Source organism: Serinus canaria, chromosome 2 (assembly GCF_022539315.1).
Source record: "Serinus canaria isolate serCan28SL12 chromosome 2, serCan2020, whole genome shotgun sequence".
Classification (NCBI taxonomy): Eukaryota; Metazoa; Chordata; class Aves; order Passeriformes; family Fringillidae; genus Serinus; species Serinus canaria.
The window spans coordinates 132,766,265-132,780,606 of NC_066315.1; the positions used below are offsets into that span (position 1 = coordinate 132,766,265).

At 37.6% G+C, this 14,342-nt stretch overlaps 1 protein-coding gene across 1 annotated transcript in view; it reads left to right on the forward strand.

Moving 5' to 3' along the window:
- Positions 1-14,342, forward strand: part of ZFPM2 (zinc finger protein, FOG family member 2) — a 306,016-nt gene that overhangs the window by 187,054 nt on the left and 104,620 nt on the right. Inside the window, exon 5 of the mRNA XM_018912975.3 lies at positions 6,840-6,951. Coding sequence (XP_018768520.2) covers positions 6,840-6,951 — 112 coding nt within the window. The remainder of the gene's footprint in view (positions 1-6,839; positions 6,952-14,342) is intronic.

The window sequence follows — 14,342 nt, forward strand, 5'->3', positions numbered from 1 at the left end:
CCAGAATATGGATCTATTTTAAAGTGTTTAGAACTGGGAAAGAGTTTGAAGATAGGTTCCAAGGGAATCCTGAATTAAAAGAACAAATTGGAGTTGCTTTTGACAGCATTACTTTGTACCTAATTTAAAATGACATATGATTTATGTTTATTTTACAGGTTTGAAAAAAATGCACTCTAGTTAGGTAAAATGAATTGAACCCCATGTTTAGCACACATTTAATTTGCATTAGGCAATCACATTTGATAGTAATAAAAGTTTTGAAATCATATTAAAATCCTGACAAGTGTTGGAAAATATTAACATAGATAGGGGGTGGGGGTTTTTTGTTTGAACAATTTCTTTGGTCTGCTTTAGGTTTGTGGATGAAATGTACATAGTGATACATAGTGAAATGTATGTTCAGTCTTGTCACTTGACAAGTGATGATCTCTTGGGGTAAACAGCAGGGTTTCTCAGTTGCAGGGAATCCCAGCTGTCTTTTGGGATTCCATCTGTGTGCACATTTTTCCCCCCCTTTTTTTAGTGTTTGAAACTTTTAAAGGCATTGGTTTGACCACAGCCTCTTCAGCTGTTACCAATATTTTTCTTCTACTGTCACCAAAAAAAGATGGTGGAAAGTACAAACTTATTTTCTTCATCACTATTTTCATGGTCTGTCACAAGTAACAATTTGTGCACATCTACAGATTCTTCAACACTCCTCTGAAATCCTGGATCCCACAAGGTTGTAAAGTAATAACTGAAACAGTTATTCCATGCTGTCTGAAGATTCAGGTGAAATTAACTTCACACATTATGCTGGTATCAGGTTTTCAATATTTGTGGGTTTGAGTTTCTTTTTTAACCACAAGGAGTAAGGATTGCAAAATTTCTTTTGCATTTAGTTCAAGTTTCAAGATTTTCCCTGCAGACATAGAGGGGGCTGTGAAATCTGAAATGCTGGTACAATTGTAAGATTCCAGAGTAGGTGTTTCTAGCTGGAGACTCTCATGTCTTTGCTTTAATTAGTGATGTTGTCATCAGCATGGAGCCACAGCACTGAAAACCTCCTGACATCTCCAGTGTTGTATTAGTGGAAAGGAGTTGCCTCTGCATGTCCAGCAAAGAAAGTTGTGGCACTGTGAAGTGCTGCCACGGGCCTTGACTGGCAGGTGTTCCAGAAAAGCCCTTGAGATAAATATTCTTCCAAGACTGAATCCTCCTTGGAAAAAGATTAGAGTTTTCAGGGAAGCTACAGGAAGTGAAAGACAGTCCAGCTGATTGCATACAAATGAACAACAAAATGGGGATCTCTGTCTGTCCATTGGGCTGTTTGGATGGGATTGTCTTACAGCTTCATGAATTTGAAATCAGTTATAAGGTAAAGAAATGCATTTAGACAGTCAGTGTGAAAGGTGATTAAAGGGAGTTACCACTCCACTAAATGGAGTTAAACATCTTAAAACAAATATTAATTAATCAGGGATAGTCTGAGACCTATACAGATATCTGTTATTGCACATTGTCCAGAATGACCCTTAGGAGCCTTTCCCAGCTGAATTGAGTTGATGAGCTTACAAAGTTTGCTGAATTGAGTATGGTGATCATCAAAGGTGAACCCAACCTCTCAAGAGGGGATGTTCTGCAGTTTCAGCATGTCAACCCTGTGATGATCCAATTGAATTTAAATTGAATTTCAAAGAAGAAACCTCTTTCAGTGTATTAACTAGTGTTTTGCTAGCCCAGACTCATATCTGAAGGCACCTGAGATATGTTTACAGCTCTACTCCCAGTACACTCTTGGTTTTAATTGACTATATAAACTAACTCTGCCAGGTGGCATTGGAACTTTCTCAAAGGTCATGAAGATATTCTGGTAATATTCTTCATCTTCCATGGGAACTCAGGCTCTTTGGAAGATTTAGGAATAAAATCTATTTGCAGGAATCAAAATACAGTAAGTAAGAAACAAAGCCTTTGAGTATCAGTACATCTCCTTAAATAATGTTGAACACTTCTTGGAACACCGTGCCTGGGACAGGATGGTCATTTCACAGTGACTTTCTGAACATGAGCTCAGTAGCACAGCTTCTGAAGAAACTGCTAGCACTGATCTGGCATTTGACTTCAGAATTTCATAGATTTCAAACAACTTTGATCATGCTGTATTTTTCTTCAGCGTGGGGGTTTCCTCAAGTTTCTGCCAGGCCACACACATCATATGTTAAAAATCTTTGCAGGGAAGAGCCCATCTAATGTTACTTGTCAGCACTGATTCCATTTAGCAAGAGTGCAAAACTATTTTCGGCTTGCTGTGATGGCTATTTTTATCTCCATTAACCTCTTGACTGAATATAAACATTTATTGAGGGTTACCTCTCTTGTTTGTCCAGTTGCTACAAAGGTTAGTGAAAAGTGGATGCCTGCCTGACCTCTTTTATCCTCATTAGCTAATACTAATTGTTCCCTGAGAGATCACAGTTTTGACCCTGCTTGTCCTTGTCAAATTTGTCTAGTTGTGGCATGAAAGCATTAGCAGAAATTACATTTTCAGGGAAACATCGCTCAAGTGTAGAATGTACAGTTACCTAGTGTAGAGCAGTGAACAATACTGTGGGTCTATAATGTGCCCTCATTTGAAAAATGTGAGGTAATTACTGTGTGGCCCCAACTTACAGACACCCATGTTAGCAGATCCCTGTGATTATTCTTGGGCAGCAGGGAGAATGTTTTGTAAACTTTTGTCTAGCAGTTCTTTTGGAGGGAGAAAAAAAATTATGTTTGGTTTTTGAAGTCTTACATGTCAACAGCTTCAATTTTGTTGCTTCTGTATCAAGAAAGCTTTTTCCATGTGTGTAAAAAGGTACATTTCTTAAGCTAGGGTTATTCCTGCTAGCACTTTAAAAAAACCCAAAGAAAAGAGTGAAAGGTAAGTAACATCTGCCACCACTGTTTTGGGAATGACCAACTCAATTTTGCAGTATGACAAATAAATCTTATGAATTGCAGGATGATTTTTCATAGAACTCTCTGAGAGCATGAACATGAACATTCAAGGAGGATGATGTCCCAAAGATAAAAGAGCTGTCATGAAGAACATGTTGCCCTGCTAAGACTTTCTTGGATGTCAAGCCAAGAAAGCCCTTTTTCACGTTTCTTGGTGGTTCTCGGCTGCGCTTGTACCGCTGAGACAAAGGACCTGGCAGGTCTCAATTAGGTATCTCAAACAGACAGGTCCTGGGCTTCAGAGGTTGTAACCAGTGCCTTAAATTCCACAGGCACTCAGTGCAAATTAGAAAGCACTGGTGTAATGCGCTCAAAGCACGATATCCTGCTTTAGAAGCGGGTTGCCGCATTCTGCACCCGCTTCAGCTTTCAAATGGATTTAAAATGTAGCCTCAGGTACAGCGCATTGCAGTAGTCTAATCTTGAGGTGATAAAGGCATGACTGATTTAACCATAGCTTCTTGTTATCTTGGACTGGGGTCTTTTCATTTTAACCATTTTAAGGAAATGGCCTTTCCTGAATCAGCAGGCTTGCTTCAGTTCTTACTCTGTAATAGGGCACAACAAGAGCAAGCCTCTCTCAGTGGTGAACACCTATGAAAGCGTAAACCTCACAGGATGCCAGACCCCAAGAACTGCTGCCGTGGTCCTGACCTGCCTTACAGCTCACACAATATGCCAGTAAGGTGCATCAAAGGGAAGCCACTGCTGGTATCCCTCAGTGGAGCTGCCAAGCTTTACAAGCAGCTGGGGTCTTGTGAAGTTTTGCTTTCATATTAAAATAAGTTTATTTACATATCTGTGCAGCTTGGGAGCAGAGCTATGGGAGAATGGGAAATTCTTTTGAGGTGTCCACCAGTTCTTCTGGGCTAGCAGAGCTGTGAGATGAAACACCCTGTTCCTCCTCCAGCCTATCTCTTGTGTTTTGAGACCACTTACAGCTGCAGAGCTGATTACAAGTTCAGCTGCCAAGCTGACCTGGAAGCTAATTTAGTGATAACCATGGAGTTCTTTAGGTTCCAAAAAAGCCCTGTAAATGGGAAATGGCAGAGCAGACACACATGCTGACTGCTGGTGCTTAGTCCACCTGCTGCCACCGCTGCTTCACCTCAGAAGGGATGAGGCCTGGGCCCCTCTCCTTGTCTGGAGAAAACTGGGGCAGTGGCCTGGGACTAAGCCTACCCTTACTAAAGGAGAAATTAATCTCCATGAGAAAGTCAAATGGTATCTCTGTATCTCATTCTTCCTCAGCAGTATGTGGTTAAGTATAATCCTTTCCCAGGACATATTATTTGTCCTGTCTATGTAGATAAACTATTGCCCAGCACAAGAAGATCCTGATATTATTTGAGGCTTTTTGATACCACCCTAATGCAGATAATACCCTTAGAGATGGAAGAGACACAATGAAATGTCAGACGTCTGGAAAGAAGTAAACCAGAAATAGGAATTAAATCTTGTGAAAATTAAATAGATGATCCCTTCTGCACTTAAAAGATAGAATTTTGGTTTGTTCTGTTTTTTAACTTGGCCTCCAACTTTGGGGAAAAAAAATCAAACCTTTTTTGAATGTCTTAATAATTTGTGGTGTACTTGGAAAAGTCTCCTAGCTGGATAATATTTCACTGTCTTTTGATTGTACTTGGGATTACCAGAGACTGAAAGCACATATAAGCACAAAAACATGTTAAAGGCTTGACTGAAATGGCACTTGGAGAAATGCAGCAAGTATTGGAGTGTGTCCTGATCCTCCTCTTCATTATTGCTGTGCAGCCATAGCTGCCAACATTCTTGCTACAGCTTGTATTCAATTTGGGTGTGATTCTCAGCTGTGTGAGGAAAGCCACTCTAGATTGTTTCTGTGGGAGCCTTAGTACTGTTTTGGTGTAAATTGCAGTAAAGTTCAGACTTTTTTATGATAGAAGATAGAGGGGTTACTTTGATTGCCCTTCATCTCATCTGTTGCATCTCTTTTTCAGTTCTTCCCTTGTTGACGTCATTATTTTCTTTGTAGCCCATGTGTATGTGCTTCACACTGATTTCATAACTGATAATAGCAGGCTTCTTGAGAGTTTACATAGAAACTTCAACGAATTTAAAAAAATAAAATTGTTTTGTCTACTGGTCAATTATTAATTAGAATTTAAATTAAGAATACATGCATGCAGTTGGGTTGACTCTTGTAATACTCCATAAAAGCAAAACATACTTTCTTCAACTTCCCACAGAGAAAGCAGCATTAGGAGTTGAGACATTGCATGTCTCTTGTTTCAGTATTTTTACACTAGGTAGGTATGTTTTTGGTAGATGTTACCTTCCTCTTTCCTAGTTTCCTTCATAATTCCTATTTGTTTTTTCCCAATACATAGGGAAGATGAATAATGTCACGGAGGGCATATAGAAGTGTGACTTATGCACAAACATTTGTATGAAAAATGTAAACTCTAAAATGAAAATTAAGTAGAAAGTTGTATACTTGATAAAACAGTATTACAGTCTAAACAGATTTAAACCCCCCCCCCAAAAATGTGAAGACCTGTGACAGTTAATCTTTTTCTATCATCTTTATTATTAAATAATGTAATTGTGGTAAATATATATTATTTAAGATTATTGATTTAATCTTATATAACTAAAATATTTCAAGCAATATCTTATTTTCAATAAATATTTTCAGGTAGCTTTTATGAATGTAATATGTTCTGTAGTAACTGTTTTTATTCTTCACTACATTTCTAGAATACTTATCAGTAATAAATGTTGGCAAAGCTCCTCGAATGTCCATGAAGATAGGATTTTATGTATCTTAAAATTTTTTATTTTGGTCAGTAATACAGAATATTACAATAAAAAATAGGCTGAGACAACTAGAGAATTCTTGGTGCAGTATAAAAATAATTAAATTCTCTTACAAAATGTTGGAATGTCTTGGACAGAATTTAATCACAGAAAAAATAATTAAAATCAACGTTGTGACTGTTTTACTTTGTACTCTCTTTTGCGGTTTTACTCTTGATACAGAGGAGAAGAACTGTCTATGATAAAAGTCTAAGTGCCACATACTGACACACTCCGGATTACCCACAGGATTTTTGCCATTTGATTAGTAAAAGGAGTTAAGTTTTAATAAATTTCAGGTCTCTGCCTTATTGCCTCAAGTAAAAAATCCCTGAGTATAGAATCAGAAATACAGACAGGAGATGGTAAATTGCCTGCATGCCTTTCAGGTGTGATGATGTCATGCTTTACTTTTAAGTCTTTGAATGTATTCATACAACTTGTTTTATACTCTTTTTGCAGTGAATCATTAGCATTATTACTATTTCAGACATGATAAAATCCCACATCAACACATAGCAAAGGGGAGAAAAAATTCCATTCTCCATTCAGAACAATTTCCTATGATAATACAAATGTTACCCAGGACAGATCTTTGAAATGGATACCAATTCTTTAAATTCTTTCCTGTCTGTTTCAGGAAATAGTGAGATCCCATTGATAATGAGGTACAATGTATCTAAAGTTCACTTCTAAACACTTGGCTCTTTGCTGTGAAAGTCATCTGCATTCCCTTTATAATTCTCAGCCACCAGAGATCTGTGTAATCTTGGAGATCTGATCCAATATCATTGGGAAAATCCTTGATAATAGTTTCGCCATTCAATCAATGAAAGAACTAAAGCTTCCTGCTTGTGTCTTCCTTAAAAAAAATCCTGAGGCAGGGGAATAAGACTTTGGCTTATGGGTTTCGAGATTTTGTTGTTTGCAAATAAAATGATTACTACCATTATTATTCAAGTTCTTAATCAAGGCGAACAAATGGCATCTGTTTGTTATCATCCTTCCTACAGAAGACAAAGGCTTCAGTCCCTATGGTACTGACTGCTGGCCCCAAGTGGCTGCTGGATGTGACTTGGCAAGGAGTAGAAGACAACAAAAACAACTGCATTGTGTACAGCAAAGGTAAACACAAACTGATTTTTTTCTTTAATTTCTTGTTTAAGCTACTGAGATAAATATGTACCTGTTGCACACTAGGAGAATTAATACTAATACTAACAAGCCCTTAATATCAGGATTTGTTCCAATTTTTCTTCCATGTTCTGGTTTTGCCTTTTTTTTCTTTTAGTGCTATAAAAAACCCACATGGTACCTGTGGTTTATTAAATGCTTTATAAACACTGAAGGACATCAGCTGGCATAAAACGTACTATCCATTTCTCTCTGAGAGTCAGTGCTCTGGGAAACATCAGTGAAACCCAAACACTTTGAATAGGTGAAATCTTTTTAACAATTTTGTTTGGGCATACTGGATATAATTTGTCTACTTTACATTACATTGTAGACTACTAACTGAAATCCAGCTTCATATGAAGAATGAGAATTTGATTGGACCATGAAAAGACTTTGTGTCATCATGGTAGAATAAGATAAATGGAACTGGGTCTCAGGGTTGTTACCTCTGACATTCCAGTCTCTGTGTAGCAGCATGATGTGATGATGCTTCACTGGAGTGTATTGGTGAGTGGCAATGGACGTCACTTGTGTCTTATGTGAATTTTCAGATTTGTTCAAGTCAGTACAAGGCTGCCTGCCAAAGATGCTTTATCTGACCCACCACATCCAACAGCTCCTTTGGTTCAAGGTGCACAGGTTTTTGTCTTGCATCTTGAAACAACACAAAGAGCCTTGGGTTCAGTCCATAGCACCATGGACTATGCACCAATCTGATGCAGTCACTGTAAAATCTTTCTAAATGCAGCTACAGAATCATTACAATATGTTTAAAAAAAAGAGAAACAAAACACCACTTGAATACATGGAATAAAAATAACTTAGTGTAGCTATGTTTGGCATTTACCCTACAGATCAGGTTGCAAAACTATGACTTTTCTTCCTTGTATTTCAATCATCAATCTCAGCACTTTTTGAATACTTTAGAACATGCACTGTTTTTGTTTAATTTCTTTTAGGTTTTATTTCTAACCAAACAGACCTACTGAGATCAAAGATTTGTTTGCTGAGGCAACCTAGTGACCATTTCAGCATACAAGCATCCAGGCAAATAAGTACCCATATCAATATATTAACATACAAAAACACTAATCATAACATCAAAGACTCCTAAAAACTTACTAGAAACAATTACAACTTGTTCCTATAATCATTGCAATTTATACACTTATAAGAGGATTGCCTTTAAACTGCCACGAGCCTTTGAAAGTTGAAACGCTGAAAACAGGGAATTTGCATGTTAAAAATGAGTCGCACACCAGGGTCTTATAAATTCTTTCTATTATAATTACAGAATGTCAACACATTCATTCTACAACCTGAAACACCTGCAGTACTAGAGAACTGGGCTCAGATCTAAAAAGGGTTGAGCTGCCCTCCCTTCACAGCTTGCTGATTGCAGCCCAAGTGGAAGAAGCAGCAAAGTGTCAAACACACTGAAGCTTTTTGCATGAATCCAGAGCTGCATTCATAATGCATAATACTCATAATATTGAATACACTCAGGCAAACTTTTCTGCAAAAACTTCTTAATGTAATGGGAACCTACTTTCACTCTAAAACATAGCTCCTACAAATTCCCACTGGATGATGTCTTATCAAGTATTATATTCTTTCTGAAGTTATAATAATACTTAGCACATATTTGCCAGTTGGATTTTCATCTTCAAAGTATTTTACAAGCATTAGCTAATTCATTAGACAGTTTTGGTCCTGTCTGATTCATTCTGTTGAAATACAATTTTTTTTTCAAATAGTAAGGACTTACTTCAGTTTGATGCAATCTGATTAACCCAAAATATTGGTATTTTCATTTAAAGGTGATGGATTTTGTTTGACTGATCATGGTGTTTATTTTATCACTTGGTTAACAAGGTCTGGTGAGGTAGTTGAACAGTACTCAAGGTGAATTCTAGCGTCTCTACCACAGATGCATTATATGAGGATAAATTTGAGGATAAATACATGTTAAAAACCTGCTGCTTCACTAAACTAAGGCAGGAAGTAAGTTCTAGATATGCTTTGCTTTCCCTGTGTTCTGTTCCTCTCTTTGCACTCTGAGGTGGCTGCTCTGTCCGTCATTAAGGATCTACCCTTGCCTTGAGCTCTGTTGGGATTTTTGTGCTAGAAAGATTAATTGGCTTGGATCACAAAACAATGTCAAATAGAAGATGGTAAAATAAATAAATAGAATAATGTTTCTCCCTTCAATTTGTATCTCATCATTCCAGATTACATTTCTTTGATTTGTGTTAGCTTTCTGTCTCCTATAGTGCCATTACTTCTAACGAAATGGTGTCAGCTGGCATGTAGCTGTAATTCGATGTTATGTTGTAGTTGCATGTGTATAATTTTGTTAGTTTGCTTAGCAATACGTTGTTATTTCTGAAAGCAATTAGCTGAACAAATGTGTGGAATTGTCCATGTAGCAGATTTGGTCACCTGAGAGCTGTTTTCCATACTAAACTCAAGATGAGACGAGTGGAGTAAATTGGCACATTTCTAAGATGAAGATAGCTTTAGAATTGGCTAACAGTACATAGTGCTGGTTGATCAGTTGCTGACTCAGAAGCTCATGCCATATTTCCTTTTAGCTCATTACAGAGATATCTTTGAGAGCAGAATTTTTCCAGATCCTTCAGGAGAACATAGGAGTGTCAGTCTGGTTTCCAATTCACTTTTGAGCACTGCAGTCACCCACATATTACACACAGAATAGTTACAGACACATAAGCCTATAGTGTAAGTTCTATTGAAAGAGAATTTGAGCTGGCTAAGTCCCTATTTTTCTTCAATGCTCTCCTTCTCTGCATAAAATACTTCATATTTTCCCTAGACAAAGAAACAAAGCATATTTATTTATTTATTTATGATTTATTATGATGCACACATATAGGATTATATTTCTAAATTATTACAGTCCAATCACAAGTCATCTTCTATACAAATCTTTAGATAAAGGAAACATTTATTTATAATCACACATCAGAGTACATTCAAAGTGAATAGCTAAGGAATAAATATTCAATACTTGAAATAAGTGCTATTCTAATTATTCAGATTAGTCTAGGATCACTATCTGTATTTTTTATAACTACATTTCCCCAATACTAGGACAAGTTAGAAAAGAGAAAAGCATGTCATTAGGGGTAGTTAAATAATTATTATCCCATTTTACAAATTCTGATACAGGTTGGATACTCGTGTCACATGCCATTATTCCATTCCATTTTCTTAAAGGAAACTTTTACTACTGTAATGACATTCAAAAGGAATGCTGGTTTTGTTTTAATATTTATCATAAAATTCTCTCTTGTTTCAAAAATGGACTTTCAGAAAGTCTATTCAGTAATTTGAGATATGTCCTAGAAACTGAGATTTAAGAGACAGATTTTATGAATTAAATCTTATTTAGAAATATATGTTTTTTAAAGGAAAAAAAGCTTCAGAATAATTCAAGCAAGTTGCAGAGGTAGGAAGTATTAATGCATGGACTGTATCATCATTGCTACATTGTGCACTTTCGAAGTATTTTTCCCTAACAGAGTTGAGCACCAGACCTGGAAAATCTCTAAGACTGCAGTTAAGAGTCTCCCCACAAGCTAGGAGGGGGCTGGGATATTTATTTATTGCAAATCTTTCACTGGAACAGCAAAGGATTTTAAAAAATAAATTATGACTGACCAGAATAGAAACAGTGTAAAAACCACAGTTGCACAGACTAAAAGCCATGCTCATGAACAGACATTTTTCTGGATGTTATTTAAGCCATTTATGTGAAATGTATGGATACCCTATGTTTAGTGGCATTGTTAAAACAGGGTGTCTGTACAAATATTTAGCTGTGAGAATTATAAAATCATAAGGCGATTAAGTTAGCTAGTTGTGAAATTCCAATATTGCTTTTTAAATGACTTCAGGATATAGGAGGTGCTAAGGTTATTATCTGTTATCAGGAATACAGCGGAATTGTACGACTGGATAATAACTAAACAACTGACACAATGTAAAATTACATTATCAGTGTGTTAAAACAAAATTGCGCCCTAAAGGAGTCTACATGCCAGCTCAGAGCTGCAGTGTAATTATGCTTAACTCTGATAATTAAAATACAACGGAGATCAACAGAATCATTTTCATTAAGAAAATTATTAATGATGGTGGTATAACAGTAATTGATTGCAGAGCACCACAGGATAACTCTGTGCAGGAAAGCCAACATGTGTAACGTGTGGCTGGGCCGGTCGGGTTGCGTCGCGTCCCACTGAGCGTGCTGCCGGCCAGGTGGCAGCCCTGGGGCACGTCTCCTGCTGCAAATCCTAATTTAGGGAACGATGGCTTTGCAGGCTGCCCCTTGGAGGGACAGGGATGGGTGCTGGTGCACGGGATGATGAGATGGGGTCGGGTATGGCTGCCAAAAGGGAGGTGGCTGCAGGCAGTGACTCGCACGTTTTTAAGCCAGCCGTCATCTCAGTTTGTGCGAGGCAGTGCTTGGTTTTGCATTTCCATTAGTGATTTACTGGTGTCATTTCCTCCTCTGCCTGGCCTCACCGGGTAGTTTATGCCCCTCGTTATTTCTGAGAGGATGCGGGAGGAGGAAGGGCCCGTCCTTGCCCCAGCGCGGTTGCACAGGCACTGCCAGACATCTCCCTAAGTGATTCCACAGGGTGCTCCCGTTAATTGCGCTGGTGCTGCGGACACAGGGTATCGAGGGCCGTAAAGAGCCTCCATCTCTCCCTAAGTGAAATCACAGTCGGTGCCCACTGAGCGACTATAACAAAACCCTTGCTAGGGAGGATGTTGCCTAAGGGTGAGATCCGAGAATTGTCATTTTCTTTGGTGAACAAAACAACGGGGAGCGGGGGGAGGGAATTTCGGGAGAGTGCTGCTCCACACAGCTAAGGAATAGGTCCTTGCTCAAACAGATGTGGTTTTTGAAAGCTGCCAAAAAAAGTCTATTCTCCAATCACAATAGAGAAGAAGCCTGCTAGGGTGGATTTACAGAATGATATTAGTTAAAATGACAGCTGCTCACATTGAAATTGTGTCATGTAGTTAATTTATTAATAGAAGCTTGAGGAAAGGCAGCACAGAGGAGAGGGCAGGGCAGAAGTCGGGGCTGGAGGCAGAGGGCTGTGCTCGACCCTTCTGGGGCTTCCACTGGCTGCTGAGCCCCATAATTCACATAAAATAAGTCAGTAAACACATAACTGGTTGCTTATTTCACTGATACTGGGGTGGCTTATTTAACCGATGTATGTGCTATTTACTGAAAATGCAAACATTGTAAAAGGGTTGCATAAAACCACTAGGAAAAATTGAAGGCAGTCTTTAATTAATTTTGCTAATTTAAAGTAAACATTCTAATTTTTAACATAGAGGAAAAGTCAATTGTTGCAACAGAAGGATACTTAAATTTTTGTTTGGTGACAGGATTATTTTCCTTGATTGTTCTGTGACATGCTTGATACCATGTTTTCCCCAGCAAGTGAGTTTTAAGCTAGCACATACTTTTTTTTCCCCAGTAATGGTAAATTGCACCACAGATATACAGCATCAGGGACCCTAATGAGACAGAGGTCAAACACCATAAGAAGTTTAAACACTGTTGCATTAGAATATGAGTATAATTTGGTTTGGGTCAGAGAACAAGTTGTTTAGTAGGCCAAAGGTTAACTTGGGGCATATATTTTAGATTTGCAAGGGGCTTTTTTCCACATACTATTAAAAAGCAAATTGAGTAAATTCACTAAGTCTGTTCTACCTGGGCAGTCAGAAAACTGCAGCATCTGCTGTCCTACAGGATGCCTCCATTAGCTATACAATGTGCTGAAGCCTTTGGGGGTGCTAAAGGTTTTCATTCCTTCCTTGAATTCACTGACAAAAAAAATCTGAGTTTTTAACAGAACACATGTGACATCCTAATATCAAAGGTCTGTGGAAGAGCTTGTTTTGGATTTCATTTACACAATGAAACTTGCAAAGTATCTCTCAAGAGAAGTATAATATATGTGCACAATGCTTACATAGAATATAATATCTGCATTCACAGTAATTGGAAGAAAATGTGGGTACAGAAATAAGGACGTGATTGGTAAGTAGATGTCAGGCTCCCTGTTTGGTTTTGCAGAGATGTTGAGAAGGTGGGATGCCAGATGTCATTGTTATGAGTAAAAGTATTGCAAATCAGTCTTGGTAACACAAGGAAACTGTGTGTGCTGGACACGAGGAAAGAAGGAGAAAATATTTTGCCTCCATCACTAGTGGTTCTTGTGGCTAGTTGATGGCAGTCACAGTGTTGTGGACTTCAGACACTCTTCATCTTCAAAGAACTCAAAGAGCAGGACTGTACTTTTTCCTTATTTTATTTTTACCTTTGTAAATAGATCCAATGGAGTATTTTCTGCTTTAGGGAGTTAGAGGTGAGGGCCTTGTATATTTTAATAATATCAGTAATAAAAATGTTATTTTATGCAGCTTATGGATATGCATGTAATAGCGCACTGTATATTATTACATGCCCTTTAAATTCTAAGCATATAGATAATAAAGGGAAGATGACAGGAAATATGAGTGTAACTAAATTTCCACTTCTAATTAGAAAATATTTTTGTTCATTATTGGTGCATTTCATTTACGTAGCAGCCAAATTATATAAGTTGTTCTCATATGTATATTGATTTTGGTCTTTTTTCTTATATTCTTACCACTTACTGTGTAGTGTATTTCATACTTTGAACTTGGAATTATTTTTCATTTGAGGAGACGAGGAAATAGGCAGAATACTGACATGATTTGCATGGAATTATGTATTTTGCACTGAAGCTATAAAAAGCTGTAAACTGAGTCTAAAACTCACTTATGACAGCACATTCAGGATGGAAGCCCAGAGAAGAAGCCCAGCTTGCACTTCACACTGTGACCGTATGAAAAGAAACATTGTTTTTCATACACTGAGAACACTGGCAACAATAAATGCAGAGATTTTTTTTTTTTTTAAATGTATGGGTTTCTTCCTCCTTTTCTAAGTCAATTGCAGTAGAATCAGTCCTTCAGAAATTTTTTAAGAAAAATGTTGTCATTATTTTCAGGATATGAGATATATGCTAAATGTGTTTCATTTTTAATTATTTTTTTACCCATTATGCTCAGTAACTATTGAGGACTGCAATAACCTTGTGACCCCTGGGGCTCATGGTACCATTATGTCTTTCATCTTCTCTACAAAGCAAGAGGGAAGAAAAAGGCCCCAAATTTGCTGAGCCACACATTTCAAGTTGTCGACAGCCCCATCCACAAGAAAACAGAAGAAAATATATATGCACTCTGTCCTGTCAAAA